At 44.5% G+C, this 18,682-nt stretch overlaps 1 protein-coding gene across 3 annotated transcripts in view; it reads right to left on the reverse strand.

Annotated features, from left to right (window-relative positions):
• Nucleotides 1-18,682, reverse strand: part of Sobp (sine oculis binding protein homolog) — a 158,988-nt gene that overhangs the window by 17,093 nt on the left and 123,213 nt on the right. For all 3 annotated transcript variants that reach the window (XM_078019536.1, XM_078019534.1, XM_078019535.1), the window contains one exon: nt 2,927-4,873. In XM_078019536.1, the coding sequence (XP_077875662.1) occupies nt 2,930-4,873 (1,944 nt within the window). In that variant the 3' untranslated portion in view covers nt 2,927-2,929. The remainder of the gene's footprint in view (nt 1-2,926; nt 4,874-18,682) is intronic.

The following is an 18,682-nucleotide window of genomic DNA, read 5'->3' on the forward strand; positions in this document are numbered from 1 at the left end:
GACATAACAAGAAGAATGGAGAACACTGACAGGAGCTGCTGACAGACTCTCCTGTGAGAAATCATAATGAATCACCGACAGGCACAGGGGACATTGCTCACAGGCACCTCTCTCACCTACCGCATCTCAGACTGCATTCTGCTTTGGGTTTCTTAATGCTTTCACTTTGGTTTTAACTTGTCATCAAAGAGTGCCCCATCAGGGCACAAAAGCTACCCAGTTCTTTATTTAATGGATGCATTTCAATTCCCCCAACCATACGAATGGGCTGAGTTTCTGAAGACATAGAAGAAAAACAGCATTGAGTTGCATGTGCACAGAAAAGCAGGAAGGGCCAGAGGGTATGAGTGAATTATGGCAGGTTGAGGCTGCACTGTGAGGTGACGTGGAACTACTGGGGGCAAGAGGAGGTGTGATTGAGTGGAGGAAAGATGGTTCTTCCCCGCTCTTAAATCACTTGCCTTGCCACCTCTCAGTAGCCAACAAAGCCTGAATATTTCTGACATTAGAGAAAAACTGTAATTTCTTGGGGGATCCATTACAAAAAGAACTCTAATCTCAAGAGGTATTGTCTGAAATTGGCTGAAACCAGGTTAATATTTTCAGTAATGATCCTGGTCCACATGTAAGACCCTCACTTGATTCTTTATTCAGAAACATAGATCATCCAAATAGCCATCATATATTTTATGCTTTTATGAACTTTTGGTCCCATGCTACTTATAGGCTTGTGTCACTATTCTTGACCAGGTCACTTTTCAACTCACTAATGGAAGTAAAATCTTTCACCCTCCCAATCTTTCTTTAATGCTATTTGAGTGATATTAGAATGTATTTAAATGGTAATTCCCAAGGCTTTCTGACTTACTTGAAGGTGGTCACTTATTTGTCACATACTTTCCCATTACTCAAAGCTTTGTCAAGCAGATGAAATTACTCTTCTGAACACATCAGGGGCATTTTCAACTGAGTTATCTGTGAGAAGGCTAAGGCTATCTGTCTTCAGACAACAGAACTCACAGATGTAAAATCAAGAAGGAATGAGTAACTCGTTTACAGTAGTCTACTCATACTGGCAAAGCCATCCGTGGAAAAGGAAACCTCAAACCATGGTGTCTGAGAATCCCTTCTTTCACCAACCAACAAGTCCCTTGCTCTGATTCTGTGTTTTCTAAGCAAACCTCTGGCTATGTGAGGTGCCCATGTAAATACACCAACCTAGAGACAATGGGATGGGCACCCCACACCAAGGGTTACACTCCATGGTTTTATGTCCCACCAGGTTTGTTGTTGGGGCTGGAAAAATAAGAACTAAATATTATCTGAGCAACTGAGGAAATTGGTAAATAGAAGTTTGGTGGTGTTTTTTTAGAAACTCCCTCAGAACAACTGAGATGGACAAAAAATTTCAGTAAGTAGAGTAAGGAAGGAACCTATTAGCCTATTCTCCTACAGTGGGGTAAAGGAAATGTAGCTCTGGAGTCAGGCAGTCTGCACTTGAATCTCATCTCTGCTTTACTACCATGACAATCATCGTTGATAAGTTCCATAACTCACCCCCCTTCCCCAGTTTATTCTTCAGTAGAATGAATGTAATTGTCTTATGGATCCAGATCCAAATATATACTACTGAGAAGCACTTCAAAGAGAGCCTGCACACACAAATGGGAGTGATTCTTCTTCCTGCCTCTCCTACGCCAGGCCCCCTGGATTTCCATCCCCACCAGATGGTAAATACCTTGGGAGCAGGCACAGCATCATCTTCACCTTTGTATCCTCCCAGGCCCTGGAAGGAGCAGTGCACGAGTGAAGTGCTCAATAAATGTTTATGTCTCTTCTCTTTTTCATAGGCAGTTGATAAACTCAACAGCATTTTGGCCTGTTTGCTGCCCACTTGCTCAGGCAACAACCTGAACTGAATACAAGTTCCCCCACTTACCAGCTGGATTTGGGCAAGATTTCTAAGCTGCATCTTCCTCTTTGGTATATGCATCCAATGCCTATTCTACCAGGACTGGTGAGAGGAGCAGATGAGGCCACATCTGGCTATGGTTGTCACACAAGCCAGTTTCTATCCCCCCTCTCTGAAATCTGTGACTCTCTTATTTTAGCAAGGCCTTCCCCTTTTCCCTAACCAAGCTTCTCACTGTCTGCAGAAGTGAACAATGCACCAGCTGAGCCACTGAGCCCCAAAGGGGGAGACAGCAAAGCTAGGATTTGGGTTTGCATTGGCGAACGCTGGTTGGTGCCAAACTGAAGGAAGAAAACTTCAGAAAACAAGAAGTTATGAGCTCCATGACTTTTTCAGGCAAGTGTGTCTTGGTGGCCTGGGCTCAGGTGACATATCTATGTGTGTAAGAAGTTTCATTTTTATTCTCATCCTACAGATGGTATCCCATGGTTATCAATAAAATATGATGATCTGGAACATTCTTCCAATGAGGCTACCAGCTATAGTAGGTCTCCCAGCTCAAGAGTTCCCTGGGCTTTTCACTACTGAAATCTTATGACCAAAATTTAGGGTTCCAAAATAATTTCTCCTTCCTTTCCACATTCTCCTCCTCTCTAGCAGGATGAATTACAGAGATGAGCCTAATAGTAAAATTAAAATGTAATTGGAACAGTGTTTTTACTCCAGTTCAAGGCTGAACTTTACCCTCAAGTGACCTTGGGCATGACACTTAGACATGCTGTGGCTGTTTCCTCAGCTGTAAATAGGGACTGGTGTTACTAAGCAAGTGCTCAGTGTCATAGTTGTTAGATCCAAACGTAGATAGTACAGGACCACACAATGTGTACTGTAAAATACGCAAGGTTTTTTTTAAAAAAAATCACGATTATTAATACAACTCTCTAGCCTCTGCCTTGTAAAAAGCAAAGCGAGGTGCAGTGGCTCGTGGAGGAGCGCCCAGGTGGACATACAAACCTTTTACTTATTCTGATTTCTAATTCGGAGGCACCTCCTTTTGAGCGGCGGCTCCAGGTCCTCGGGCCCGGCGCTGAGCATGGGCGAGGAGATGATGCACGGCGCCATGGCAGTCTTCTCCGCGGGTTTTGGCACAGGCTGAATCACGCAGCCGGTCTTGGGCAGCATCCGCAGAGCATAGGCGTGGTCCTCGTCTGCGGGGTTATTAAGGTTAGGGTCCGACTTGTCGCCCCCAGCCAGGGCCTCCTCCCCTATCAGCTTTTTGGCCGCCTCCCCGTCCAGGTGGCAGTTGGAAGCACAGTTGTTCTCCTTGACCGACTCCAGCTCGCTCACCGCCGGCTCCTCGGGCGACAGCAGCTTCTTGGGCGGCGCGGGCGGCGGTGGCGGCGGCGGCTGCTCGGGCGGCGGCTCCGCGCTCTTGGCGCCCTCGGCTGCAGCGCCGCGCGTGCCATTCACGATGACATTACAGGCCGCAGCGGCCTCGGGGCCCGCGGGGGCGCCTGGGCCCGGGTCGCCGGCGGCGGGAGGGCTGCAGTGGCCGTCCCTGCAGCCGCCGCAGGTCCTGCGCTCCGCGGCGCCGGGCTCGCGCTCCGCCTTGACATGCGTGTGCAGCGCGCGGTGGATCACGTTGTGCAGCCGGGCCCGGTGACCCACGGTCAGGTCGATGACGCCGTCCTGCGGTCCCTGCAGCACGCCCGGGAAGCCGAGCTGGCCGCCGGTAACCGGGGGACTGCCGGCGCGCCGTGTCAGGTCCACCACTTCGCTCCGGTTGTGCTCCGCGGGCGCAGGCGCCAGGCTCAGGGCCTGGCCGGAGCAGCCGGGCGGCGAGTCCGAGGACTTAGACGAGCCCTGCTTGGAGTCCCTGGGAGACAGGGAGTGTCCGCCTGGCTTGCCCCCCGCTGCCGAGGAGTCGCCAGGGGCGCTCGGAATGAAGTTCTCCCCGTTGCTGGAGAATCCATTGGGGGGCTTGGAATCATTGACGTGAGGGATGGGAATAGGGATAGGGATGGGCACAGGCAGGGGCACGATCACCGGGTATGGCACGAGCAGGGTGGGGGGTGGCACCAGCGGGGCGAGCGACGGCAGCCCGAAATTCATCATCTGGGGCACCGGCATCGGGCCATTTGGCATCATGCTCACCGGTGGGAAGGGAAGACTCGGCAAGGGGGCGCCGGGGGGAGGTGGGGGCAGCAGGCCAGGGGGGTTCCCAGGCATGGTGGGCGTGCTCGGGGGATGGATGTGGGGCGATAGCATGGGCCTGTGCATGGGGCTGGAAGTGGGGCCGAGGTTCCTGGGGCCTCCAGGCGGGGGCCCAATGCCAGGAAGCATGGGGTTGGACAGTGGGCTGTTGGGGTTGGAGGCATGGTGTGGTGGCCCGCGGATGAAAGGTGGGCGGATCTGCTGCATGATCTGCTGCTCCATGAAGATGGGCAGAGGCACCGGGCCACGGTTGGTCATCACCATGGGAGGGCTACGAGGAGGGACGCCGAGGGGAGGTCCGATGTTAGCAGGTGGCTGAACAGAGACAGGAGGGATGTTTGGAGTCTCGCTGATGGGGATGGACTTGGGGACTGGCGTGGGGATTTTAGTGACAGAGCAGTTGGCAGTGTCAGATGGAGAGACCGTGGTGGACGCCGATGGGCCAGGGCCCTGGCTTTGGCCAGCTGCAGCCACTGGGGAGGGGGCCTTCCTCCGAGCATCTGTTAGCGGGATATTCCAAGAGTCTGGAGTGAGCAGCTGCACCCCGGTGCCTTCTGCTTTATTTTCCATGGGAGGGTGTAATGTGCTGCACAGCCCAGCTGGAAGATTGGCCTGGGTCTCTTTGTAGAAAATGTCCATTTTGTATTGATTGAGACATTTCGCACTGCAGAACTGAAGCCTTCTTTCCCCGTCCCCAAAATCCAGGTATTCTTTTGTGTGTCTTATGTGCTTACACCAGTCACATACCTACAACACAGTTAAAAAAAAAAAAAACAGGTAAGATAAGCAATCTCCTTAGGTAGATGGCATTTCACATTTCATGTAAAGGTTCTTTTAAACTATCATAATTTTTCAAATAGGTTGAAGCATTTCCTTCTAAGAGGTAAAATTCTGGAATGTTGTGAAATGATGCATTTGCTTTATAAATACTAACTTCAGAATAGCAATGATCACAGTCCCTATACTTTTTATAGAAACTATGTAGACCTCTTTAAGCATGTCTCGAAGATGGCTCTGACAAATGGAAGTACATATACCTGCCCAGTGTACCTGCCCTCACATTTTCATTTGTCAAACAGGCTCACTGTAAACACAAATCTAAATAGTTTTAGAGGGAAGGATTCTCCAGAAAGCTCGGTGGGCATGAAACACATAACCCCTTAAAATTCTCCTCATGCAAAGTCACTTTACACTATTCACTGTGTCCAATAATGCAGTTGGAAAGGGTGTGCTGTGTTAACCAATAACACAAAGCACTGAACATCATTATGTCTGGCTTCCAAGGAAAAACTTGGAATTAGTCATGAAGTCTGTGTGAGGTTTAGCTATTCCCAACCTGTGATGTTGCAGCAAGCTAGAATTATTTTTTGAGCTGTTTGCCCACTCTTTCTCAGTAGTCAGAATTTTTGGTGACATTTCTTGGCAGGCAGTCTTATTTAACAACTTTTCAAACACCAGAGAACATTTTCCAAAAGTTGTTATGGCTTTTTCCCCTTCAAATACTCCTGGCAAAAGAAAGACATCACCAAATTTATTTTAAAGTTGGGCTGCAGAACTAATTAAAGGCTGAGAGCTTTTCCCAATTGGAAATCACCAGACATCAAAGTTCAAAAAATAGTCATTCTCGGCTTCAGAACCCATTACTTTGGAGAAATTATTGTGATTTCATTAACACATTAATTTTGCAACACCATCAGCTCTCACAGATGGTGAAGACATGATCTACAATTCAAATATGACTCTTGTTTGCACAAATGTCTTTCCTTCATATGGCATTTTAAACAAGAATTAATATGAGTAATCTTGCCATAGCTATAAACAGATAAACAGATGTCAAAATTTTCAATAGTTCTTTCAGTGCCTCACTTTTTTTGACAGACTTTTACAACACACAATCTTTTTTCTTTTTCTTATTTATTTATTTATTTTGTCATTTCCTTAGCACACAAGCCATACAGCACCAGGGAGGAATTGTGAAACAGTGCAATGGTGAGTTTATTGAATTCAAGTTTCTCTCTCATAAAGCACTGGTTCCAATACGGTTCTAAAAGGAAACCTGTTTTTGAAGAGTGTCTGTTCTGTTGTGTCTCTGTGTGTGTGTGTGTGTGTGTGTGTGTGTGTGTGTTTAACTATTGTAAATGGATGTAATTAAAAGATGATAAATTTTAATAATGATTGGTCACATAAACAATGCAAAAACAACATATGCTGGGCATTTGATTACTCATCTCATTTAACTCTCAGCTTTCCTTGATTGTAAACAGTGGTGGCATGCTGCTATGTGATTGTGGGCGAATACTCGCGTGGCAGATGTGGGTCTGTATGTGCAAATCTACTCTTTTCCTTCTCACTTTTTTTTTTCTCTACTATATTTACAGGTAATAAACTTGACAGTGTGAGATTGAATAAAATAAACTTATTGCCACCCATTAGTTTTTTTTGTCTGGTCTCATTTCAAATTGCCCTTTCAAAACACTTCTTGCAAAAATCTGAGAGTGAGAACACTGCTGAGTGACCTTTAATGATTAGAAAGGCATCTTCTCAATTTAGTTAGGAAAACTGTTATAGAGATTAAAGTGGTTAAGAAATAATAATTTTAATGTTTATAGTCTCCTATCTTTCACTACAATGTTTCAGGTTCCTCCTGGATTAAGTTGTTTTTTTTTTTTCCCCCATTAGTGAGATGCCCAGTTTACAAATACATGTAGAATTGCCTCTGATAAGAAGAGTCCCACAGAATCCATCAGACCCTCAAATTTCTCTTCTAAGTAAAGGTTAAGTAAACTAGAAGTGGAAATACCATACACATAAGTTATTTTTAAAGTCTGATCATTTTAATAGAGTTAATATAAAATGATGTGACATTTCAATTCTACCATGAAACAAATTTTCCTGTCTCTTTTTCCATATTAGGTCTCCACAGAAAGCCTACAGTATGAATTTACAAGCTTGAAGTGAGATATCAAATATAACTTCTTTAATTGTGGACTAAACAACATTATCAATGAATTAAACTAATCAAAATAATATGCCAGGTTTTCTGGCATGTTTCTTTTGGATCTTATTTTTTAACCAGAAGGGGGAAGAGCTTTCCTTAATTGGTTTTAAAATTGCCAAATTGAAAAAAACTTTTTTTTTTTTTTTTACTTCCCGAAGATCCCTGTCTCTTCAAGCTAAGTAAATATTTTCAAGCAGAGTGAATAATAATAATAATCATCATCTAAATATAACTTAAATGTTCTCCCTTCATTTCCTTCATTTTAAAGAATTCTTTAATGAATAAGGATTGTTCATAGATTTATCCTAATTATCAAGTGAGAATCCCCCACCATATTTGATCTATTTCCACATAGGAAGAATTACAGATATTACAGGTAAGCAAAAATTCTACTTCATCAAACTTCTCCATTGGAACCAAAGCCTAATGTCAGTGCTTGACTTTCTGCAGCATCTGCAAGTGTTCAGGCCGTAGCGTGCCATTTTTGTCCTGTTTTGGGGTAATGTGAGTAGTGTGTGTGTATCATCTTGCCTTATCACATGTTCTGACCTAAAAATACAAAAAGCAATCTTTCTGATGAAGAAAAAAATTATTAGAGGGGGAAAAATACTGTCACTTAAGAAATAATGAATCAAGTCTGTCTTACAGGACACATCATTTAAGATGAGGTCAATGAATTTATGGCACAAATGGGTATATCATGTGAGGCAATAACACACGGTACCATCATTCATTCTACATCTAACTAATGACACACTTGTAGTAATTAAAGATTTCATCATAAGAGGCTGAGCTGATTACTTAAGATGTGGTAGCTGGGTGAAAATATATACTGTATCTCCCTCTCTTTAATAAAATAACATTTGCATATCCACAAAATACACTGCCTGTGTCTCATGCACGGAGGTTTTCTGAATTGTGGTGGTGTGGGAGTATTCTTCCCTTCTTTTCCTGTTGACCAACTTTACATTTCGTTAATTTTATTTTATTTTTACTTTTTGAGGCCTTCTTTTTTCTTCATTATGCCAATAAGTACCAAAATTCCTTCAGACGTTTTAAGAGATAAAGACAAGAAGTGCAGAGCTCAACTTGCTGGGCTCAGGAATGATTTCCCCCTAATTCCACCCCAGCTTTGTTTCTGTTGGAATCTGGCCTCTTTGGTTCCCCTTCTCTCCCTAACAGGTCCCAGATTGGATGGGGGCTGACGCTGTTTAACGATGCCAATCTGGGGACTGAACAATCAGCAAATGCGATGCCATTGAGCAAGACAGCTGAAATGCTTCGTATCACAAATACATAATGTATCACCAGGAAGACAAAAAGATCACAAAGGAGATAAACAAATGCATGTTCCATTCAACCCCAGAACAGCAGTCCTCAAAAAGATTAAATTTACCTTCCTGGGATGTGTCCAATTCTAAACAACAGAATGAACATTTCCTTTAGTCCATTTAGAGTATTTATATTTTGGTGGCTGACTGCCAGGGTAGTACTTATAAGCTCAGTGGCCTGATGGATTCACTCCTTTCCTGTGAAATAAATGTGTGGCAACCTACACCGTTAAACTGCTCAAAAGACACTGCCTCAGCAGAAACAGCACTTGCTCTTGATACCAGAAAACTGAAAGGCAGGACTTCTGGTTCCTATAACTCTTTCCATCTTGTATTTCCTCTGGAAAGAAAGAAAGCTATTCATATTGGCAACGGAGCCTTCATTTTTATATAAACGTCCAAAGTCAAAGCCAAAGTATGCCATGAGGTTACCCACATGGGCACAATATATACATTCTGCTGGGCTTATGAGAAGATTCGGGTAACTGGGGGAGGGGGGGCAGGGTTTCTAATTAACACATTAATCAGCTGTCAGCTGTGGGAGTAAAGTTCATCCTTTAATGGAACCCACCGCTGCCTTCTGAGTGGTAATCTGGCATCAGGCAATATTTAATTAAGAAACCCTTGCACTGAAACCTTTCTTCTCTGGGCAAAGACATTTGCAGCAATGGAACAGTAAAAAGATATTAGCATCTGTTTGAATGCCATCAACAATTAAAAAAAAAAACACATCTCTCTGTCCTGCGGACTTTCCACTATTATAGCACCCAGGCAACGTGCAGAAGTTGTAGATCCTGAAGAGAGATTGCATTTTGTCATAGGATGGTGGTTCTCTAGGTCTTGTGTGTTAAATTTGGCATTGAGCTTTTGGTCCAGGCCAGCTCAGAAACTCCTGGGCTCATTCAGGAGTGCTGCAAAGGAGGCTGGAGAACATGGGTGGCGGTGTGCAGGGTTTTGAAGGCTTTGGGATCTGCCCTACCTACGGGCAGTCACTTCACAGCATGAGTGGAGACTGACCCTCCTGCACACTTACTCCCAGCCCTACTCTGCAACCCTGATCCCAGCATCTACTGTTCCTTTGGGTCTTGACACTGACTCTAACAGGGATCTAGACCCGTGTACTTGGGGGACAGAAGCTACAGAAATCACGTGGGATCTGGAATCAGAAAATATAGGTGCGAGTCTGGGCTCCATTAAATAATAGCACTCAAGCTTATGAAAATCTCAGCCTCGGTTTCTCCATCTGCTAAATGGAGCTAATCATGTGCCAGGTATATTGCCAAGCTTGTCACCTAGTCTATCTTTTTAATCCACAGGCTTCCCCACCATGGTTGCTGAAGGTGAATATATTTTTAAGTCCAACTTGTGGGAAGGATGCTTCAATGGCAGTGTGAGGAGGGAAAAGGAGATTGTTTTTCTGTGAGCCCAGGTGTCTTTGATAGAAAATGGGGCATGTTTCTCTCAGGACAAATGCATGCCATGCCTCACAGACACCAGCCCCCACCCTGCTTTCCAGGAGACTCTGTCCCAGGGGTAACAGGGACCTTCTGCAGTGACAAGGAAGCCAGTCAACAGTGTTGTGCACATCCAAGTTTCCATGGCCCTGAGAAGCCTCTATCCAGAGGCCTCTTCTTGTCCACAGGCAGACATTCTCCAATTCAGGAAAAGCCTAATAAAGCAGCATGGCTGCCTGGACATTAGGATTAGAACCACTAAAACGAATAATTCCTCTTAGGCTCAACTGCTGTGTGAAAAGTGGGAGCCATAGACTGTGCTATTCATGTTTTATTAAAAAACAGAGCTGATGGACGATCTGCTTGACTCATTACATGGCAGAACTATCTTCCAAAACAACGCCCAGAAGTCACATCTTCAGATGCCTTTAAGACAGGTGGAACCCACCCTCCGGTGGCAGAAGGTAGGTGTGAGGGAAGAGCCTTTGTGGAGGCAGAAGAGGCCACTAAAAGTGGAGAGGGCAGCCAAGCTCACCATTCCAAGTTTTTATGCAAACTGGAATTGAGAAGGAAGAAGAAAAAAGAATGATTTGGCTACAGACATTCAAGGCCATACCGAAATCAGGAGAGGGATTTTGATAGGAGCAGCTAGGTGTCTTTCAAAAAAGCAAATTCATGAAGAAGTTCATTTTCACAATGAACTTACACAAGGATATTGGCTACATGGTTCTTTATATTGAAGAGTCTTCTTAGGTTTTTGTCTTGTTTGGCTTGTATTTTTCTTCTCTGTCTCAGTTTCCCTTCTCTCTGCTTTCTTTTGTCTCTCTTTCCCTTCTCTAAAACAGGATTTGGAACTTAAGTAGAGGTTAAAGAGCATCTTTGTTAGAATTAAAAATCTCATTAGGAAACTGCCCTGTAGGAACTTCATACGGTGACTTGAGTCCTACTTATCTTGCAAGTTTTAAGCAGGAATCCAGAAGTTTTGGCTCAGGTCACTGGGTCAGATCCTTTTCTTTCTCATATGTCATCAACTCTATAAAGCACAGCAGAAGTGGGCCTGAAATCCAGGATCTCAATGAGCTTTAACCGATGGCTCATGACTGACCCAACTCTGTGATTCTAAAGCCAAAACAGGAGATGGAATCCTGGCCTGGATTCATTGACCACTGGGCCATCCCGACAGCCAAACGCATGATTCACAAGAAGGTGGCTTCCCTTGGGCTGACACGTCAGGTTGTCTAAGAGCATTTGCCTCTCATCACAAAGCCTCACTGGCGCTGGGTAAACAGTTCTCATGACAACACATCACCCAACAGAAACTGAAAAACTGTCAAACATCAGAAAAATCTGGTCTACCTGGTACCAAATCTCAGCCTCTCTGTCCTGAAAGGTCACAGAAATTGCTAAAGTGAAAGTCAGCCCTGAAAGGAACCTCAGAGGCCTTCTCCTCCTCTGCTCAGTGTTCTGAGCCTCAGGTGCTTGGCCGTAAAAAGCGACCATGGAGGGTGACAGCACTTTCAGGGAACATGTAAGGAAGAAAGGATGGCTAAGGATGCGAAAGGTACCTGTAGAAGCAGAGAGCAGCATCCGGCCCTGTCTCTTGTTGTCATGCTGCTGCTCCGGCTTCAATTTCCTCACCTTTTTAATCAACTCCCGATATTATATCCACCACCTGCCCTGAAAACCTGGCCATCGCAGAATCCACCTGACTCATTCCAATCAACCTTGATCCAGGGTCCACTCTGTGTCAGGCACTGTGCTAACTGGGGATAAGAACCGAGTAAGATTCAGCCCACTGCCCTCAGACAGCCAAGAGTCTACTGCAGGAGACGGGAGGCGTGAGGTTTTGTTGTATCTTTATTCAGCCATCTTTGCTTCGAACTGAAACTTAAAAGAAAACCAAGCTTCTATTTATAAGACTTTTATTTACTCAAAATAAATCCCTGAGCTGTGCTCAAGAAGACACTGGGCTGTGGAAGAGTACAGAAAAGGACTCGGCACCTGCCCGCACAAGTTCAAGTCCTGTCATTAATGTCAGCTGAAGAAACTACTAGCACATTCCTTCTCCCCCAGCAGCACTCTACCCACCCCTCCCCCATCAACAGATTTGTTCTAAAGGTCAAAACTCAACTAAGTTGAAGGGTTTTTCAAACTAAAAATCATCCTTAATATTTTACTCTCCTAATGGTGAATTCCGCTCCCCCTCCTTTTCTTTCCTTTTCTTTTTTGTGGTACCAGGGATTGAATCTAGGGCCTCCTACATGCTAGCCAAGTGCTCTGCCACTGAGCTACCTCCCCAGCCCTCTACATTTTATTCTGAGATAGGGTCTCACTAAGAGGCTGGCTTCAAACTTTCAATCCCTCAGCCCCAGCCTCTGGAGTAGCTGTAATTACAAACATACCCCATGGATTCTGCTTGACATGACTGTAGCTATCTAGAGTCGAAACTCCCAGCTTCCCTTTGTTCTTCTAACTCAATACTGTGACTCCTCTTTCCTCAGATGAACATCTAAATCATTTTTTCAGATGTACGTTTATCTTGTTTACGTTAACTCTCGTGTTTTCCAAATGCATATTTTAGTCTCCTTTCAAATACATCTTTGATCTTGTTTATTTTTCTCTCTCTGTTTTCTAAGGGTTTGGATATTTGAATCTTGTGATTACAGGAGATCCCTGATTGCCTGGAAAAGTGGCAGTGAGGGAGTTTGGGTTGTACTTATGTATAAGGGAGACCCAGCAAGCTAATGTGTTAAAAAGTGAAGTGGGGACTGGGGTGTAGTTCAGTGGTAGAGCCCTTGCTTAGCAAGCATGAAGCCTGGGTCCAATTCCCAGTGCTGTAAAAGGAAATGAAAGAGAAAACATGAAGCTTCTTTCCGTGGTCCCTCACCTCATTTCTTCCTGCAGGCAGACTTTTTAAGAAAATAGCAGAAATACTATTTCAAAGTATGTGGTTTTAGCCTCATGATATAATCAATCATACATCTAGGACTGTTTGAGAACACTGCTATTATTATCAGTGACATCGAAGCAGCTTTTTCTCCTAGAGATTTTATGTGAATCTGCCGCCCAGCCGCCTCACTGGCTGGGCAATACCACCCAACTGTGGCAGGACCAGGGTTGCACGTGTGCAGGTGACCAGGGTCAAGAACACTGCTGGACAGAATTAATGGCTTCTCTGGCAATCCTGCTTTGTGTTCACTACCTCAGCCACTCTCTGGCTGCTTCTTGAAGGCCTGGGACTGCTCCTGATGATGTCTCACTCACCAACTTCCCAGATTGGATGGGATCTGCGGGTATCTGGCTAACGGCTTACCTTGCATGGCCTCGGTCCTCTTTTGGCCTCAGTCCTCTTTTAAGGGTCTCTTGCACATACATCTCTCTGAACAGAGGGCCACAGACTGAACCTGCCTGTGGATGATCTGGATTGCCCCACTTCAGCTTCTGGGATTCATTTCTCCCCAAATCTTTCCAGGATATTACATTGAAAGTCATGGCTTTTATTACTGTGCCTATTGCAAGCCCCAATTTGATATAGTACTAATAAATTATACTAGTAATAATAACTAACTTTACTTAAGTACTAGTAACCATACGGAACATGGCTACCTGGTTTAATCCACATGTATCCTATCACACAAAGAAGCAGGCTTTAAATAGGTTAAATAACTTGCCAAACATTACTTCACACAGGTAACAGATGGCCAATCCAGATTCTAATGAAGGTCTGTCTGGTTTCAAAATCCAACATATTGGCCAACTAGTAGTCCAACTATTTCAAGTGTTGAGTTTTTAGATTGTGAATTTTTGATTTTTGCATTTTCCTTCAAAACTAAAGGATCCAGATAATTGACTGACATTTTCTAATGATGTTCTTTCTTGAAATTCCAGAATCACAGACATTTAAAACCCTCAGGAATTTCACAGGTGGAGTTCAACCCATCTCCCACAGCAAGCTTGGGTTTCCTTTCACACAGAGTGGTCTTCCGGGCACTCACACTTCCTGTGACAGAGACATTCATCTAGACCCATCCACATAGCCAAAGAGTGGTTCACAACACAGGGAGCTCCCTCCTTTGCAATGGTTTTGTGGTAGTAGAATAATCACAGAGCCCTGTGCTGCAGGATGCAGCCTGTTTGGTGGGACACTACTGATTGTTAGAAAGTTCAGCCACTTTACGTCCCTGTCACTTCTACCTACTGATGATTGTGCAGTTCTGCAGCATCTCCCAGCATAGACAACCCCCTTTCCAAATCTCAACCTTTCAAATATTTAAAAAGGAGCCATTGCATTTCCTCCAGATTATCTTTTAAACATTCCTGGGTTCTGCACCAGTCTCCATGAGTTGACTTCCCAGAGTCCTTCTATCCTATCTATCTTCCTATGGATGTGACAATGAGAGAGTCTGTCATTTACCCAGGCAAAAACAATTCAAATAAATAATGCTTCTTTAAAGAGTGAAGCCCAGAAGGAAATATAGCATCCTGACCAGTACAGGGGCCAGAAGAATTCTCCCCTCCCTATCATAGAGCATCATACCTCTGCTAGTGCCACTCAAGAATGAAAATGCTTTTTAGCAATCATATCTTGCTGTTAGGCTGTTGCTATTTTTTAAAAAAATGACCATTTATTGAGTATTGTTATAGACCAAACCTGAAGCTTTCATTTAAGCGAGTCCCTTAATTTGAACAAACTTGCAAAGGAGCTCCCCTTTGCCCGTTTTACTTGAGAAAACAAAGATCAAAGAGATGATGTAGTTTCCCTCCGTTCTCACAGCCTACCAAGAGTGGAGCCAGATTTCACATCTGGAACTTCCAACCCTTCTCTTTTCACCCTGCTCTGTTGTTGGCTTCACTCTTGAGTTTCTGCTCCCCCAAGACCTTTTTGTCTGAAGGTCTCCTCCGCTATTTGCTTAATGACATATTCAAGAGCTCAAGCCTTCTAGACTCGTTTCAAAAATGGGACTCCCCTCTCCCAATGTTGAAAAATTGGCTCAACATCTGTTGATTTCTAACTTTTTGAAGCCTCTCCCATTCATCGTGATAGAGCAAAGATTATACAAAAGTAGATAATGAAATTCCCTGCAGATTTCCTTATTCGGGTTGAAGTTCGAAACTTCAATAGCATAGCAGGTGCTCTCTGCCTGTCTCTCTCCTCCTAACTTAAATTCATGGCCCTCTTGATGGCACTTTTCCTACCTTTTCAGTATAAAGAACATTCCCTTTTTAAAGACAGCGGAAACCAAATAAAAATTGCCCAGCCCTGCCCTCTCCCCGGCCCTTTAAATACTACTCCCTGGGCTATGGTTGTAGCTCAGTGGTAAGAGCACTTGCCTGGCACATGTGAGGCACTGGGTTCCATCCTGAGCACCACATAAAAATAAATAAATAAATAAAGGTATTGTGTCCCTCTACAATTAAACATATTAATAACAAATAAATAAATAAGTGATAGATATTACTCCATTTGCTCCAAATCCTGATCTATCCACTTCTACTTCCTTTTCTCCAAGGGTACAAACCTTCTGCACTCTCACCTCTCCAGTACAACAGTCATTTTCAAAATCTCCCCCACTCCCCTCTTACCATCACCATCCCACTCCCCTCCAAAACAACTACAGAGCCTTTGGTTGTGGACCAAATTCACCTTTCTGTGGAAACATTTTTTTTTTCAAATCTGCCTTTCTAATTTCTAGAAGTTAGAATTGGGCCAATCATATTCAGCATTCTCTCTCCCTCTGCCATCGCATATTCTAAAATGAGTTGTCAGCTCCTCTCTCCATCCACATGCCAGGCATCTCTACCCTCTACTAAGAATGGTCCAACTCCAGGCTGGGGTTGTGGCTCAGTGGTAGAGCACTTGCCTGGCCCATGTGAGACACAGGGTTCAATCCTCAGTGCCACATAAAAATAAATAAAACAAAAATACATTTTTTTAAAAAAAAGAATGGTCTAATTCCACCATCCGTCCCACCATTTGAGTACAATGAGTTAAAATGAATTCTCCTGTCATGTATAACTAACTGGAACAAACAAACAAACAAAAGAATGGTGGTCCAAGTAGGACCTTCTCAGAACTACTCACAAGGCAGCAGAATAATCTCAGAGCCCTATGCCGCAGGAGACGGCCTGTTTGTGGTGGGACACTACTGATCATAACTGGTCTGTTTCAAAGAGAATGATATTCTTAGCAGATATCTTGCTCAGTTATCCTGGTATCTTGTTTATTTGCTAATTCACCTATTTTTTAATGTCTGCTCCAGATTTTGTACTAAATGCTTCAATACTACTCTTTGGTGTTTCCTTTTATTTTCCTAAAATTCCTGTCTTACAGTCCTCTGATCCGGACACCCAAATCAGCAAACACTTCATACCCCCACCGTCTCCCCCACCCCTGTTCTTCACTGTGTTTCCAGTGGCTTGTGCAGTGTGTGACAGCAGTGTAATTGCAGTAATGAGGAGGTTTCCGGGCCAGCCTGTGGTCCTCAGTTCACTGTGGATGTTTTAGCCCTAGGCTCAGCTTCAGGCCAGCACCAGTCACCAGGGCCAGAGTCACCAATGGAATCCCTTATGCTCTTGACTGTGACATTTGCGGCATCTGGCGCACTGTTCTACAAATTCAAAATGCCCAGTGTACCAGATTTACAAACTTGGGGAGAAGGACTAATTTGGGTTGTCCCTAGTCCTGTCCTTTTGAGCTAATTAAAACCTGAGCATTAGCACCTGCTTCATGATCTGAGAGGCCTGCGCAGGACAGCCTCAGATTTCTATGGATCTGCCTGTCTCTTTGTCTCGGAAAAGCGTCTTAGCTGCTTGTGGACTGTTGGTTTGCCTAGTTCTGATCCATCATTGTTTTGTGGACTTAGCCATCCTGCTGTGCTAACTAGCTGGTTGAAAGCTACACTCCACAAAAGCTTGACTCTCCACTGAGCCTCCTTCCTCTCCAACACCATCCTCATCAGCGAATCCTGGGTTAGCCTGACCCAATCTCCTCATTCAGTCTGAATGCCTGAATTTCTGACTCATGTGAAGCAAGACAACCTAGGATACAGATACATATGTCTATATATTTAAATACATTTGTCTCTCTCTCTCTCACACACACACCCCTTCTAATGACTTCAAATAGCTCAATAGACACTATCACCATACCACTCACCAGCAATCTATAAAAAGACAAGTAGCCAGATAACCTATCTTATTGTAGGGATAAGTAAATTATAAATAGCAACAATATTTGCCAGTATTTGGGTATATGCCCTCATCTCAACCTCTGTGTAATGAACTCCATCATTCTCTGGTCTCCTCTGAAGAAGGAGATGAAATGCAGAATACTTTGATTTGATCCATTGTACAACTAGATTCTCAGCTCCTGAATTAAAAGGGAAAAGAGTATGGCAGGACCACCTAATCTAAATGGGGTGAGAAACAAAAGAAAGAAATATTTGGGGGTAATCTGAAAATGTGAGGCATAGCCTTCCTTTTAGTCCTTATTATTTTAGAGTGAAATAAGCCAGGTGCCTTGGCTCACGCCTGCAATCCCAGCAGCTTGGGAGGCTGAGGCAGGAGGATCCCATGTTCAAAGCCAGCCTCAGCAAGGCCCTGAGCAACTCATGAGACCCTGTCTCTAAATAAAATATAAAAAAGGGCTGAGGATGTGAGTCAGTGTCCCTGAGTTCAATCCCCAATACTAAAACATTAAAAAATAAAAATAAGTGAAATCAAAGGCAATCCTGGATATAGCCCGCCATGTCAGGGCACACCTCTGAGACAGATTGGCATGTACACAAGTGGGAGCAGCAGGAAGGGCAAGAAAGAGGAGGAGGAGAAGAATCACATACTAACTACCTTTGTCTCAACACAGAACCCATCAGATGAGTGCTCGGTGGCTATGACTCCCACAGCACCTCCCTGGCCACAGCCAACTGGACCAACGGCACTGCCCAAGAGGGACAGAGTAACTCAACAGTTTGATTTTCTTCTTTGGGAAGTTTGAAATCAAAGTAACACCAAGAGACTAAGTAGGGACAGGGACAGTGGCCGTGGACATAAGGCTGGAGGACCACAGGGGAAAGGCAGTCATCAGAAACCACAGGCCAACAGAGGTGATGGGCTAGGGAGGGGAGAAGGGAGCTGAGAGTGTCCAGAGCAGAAGCTTGTGCTATAGGGAGAGGCAATGTTGTCTGCTCCTGGGAAACAATCAGACAATCCAGTTGCTCAGTTATTACCATCTTCTCTGCCAGAACAATGGCCCGGACTCCATGGGGATGAGTGGCAATGGCTCTATCTTTCAGGTTTCCTTGAGCTTCTGTATAGGAAGAACTCCATGACTTTAGGGAGACCAAGAGTCCAACCCAGCCTGACATGCTTTCCTCTAATTTAATCCTTGCCACAACCATGCCAGATATTACTTTCTGCTAAAAGATGAAGAAAATCAGTGACTTCAAAGCCCTTGAATGATCCTGTAATTCTTGGCCCCTGTGGGAAAGAAGCTCCTGATAGTACATTATCCTGTGCCCTGCTGAGGGTGTGGGGTACCCGGGACAGCTTCCACCAGCGACTGGGGTAGGCCAACTCATCTTCAAGGGTTGGGAGGTCAAATCATCTGGCAGGTTCAGATGCAGAAAGTTGGCACAGGGACAGACCTCTTAGGATGCCAGCTCTATTTCTGAGGGCCTCCATGGCAAGGAAACGTGAATGTTCCATCAGGCCCTGGCCTGTGGTAAATCCTCTGCACCTGCTCTATCTTCAATGTCATCCCCACCTCAACCCTCTA

This window comes from Ictidomys tridecemlineatus, chromosome 8, assembly GCF_052094955.1.
Source record: "Ictidomys tridecemlineatus isolate mIctTri1 chromosome 8, mIctTri1.hap1, whole genome shotgun sequence".
Classification (NCBI taxonomy): domain Eukaryota; kingdom Metazoa; phylum Chordata; class Mammalia; order Rodentia; family Sciuridae; genus Ictidomys; species Ictidomys tridecemlineatus.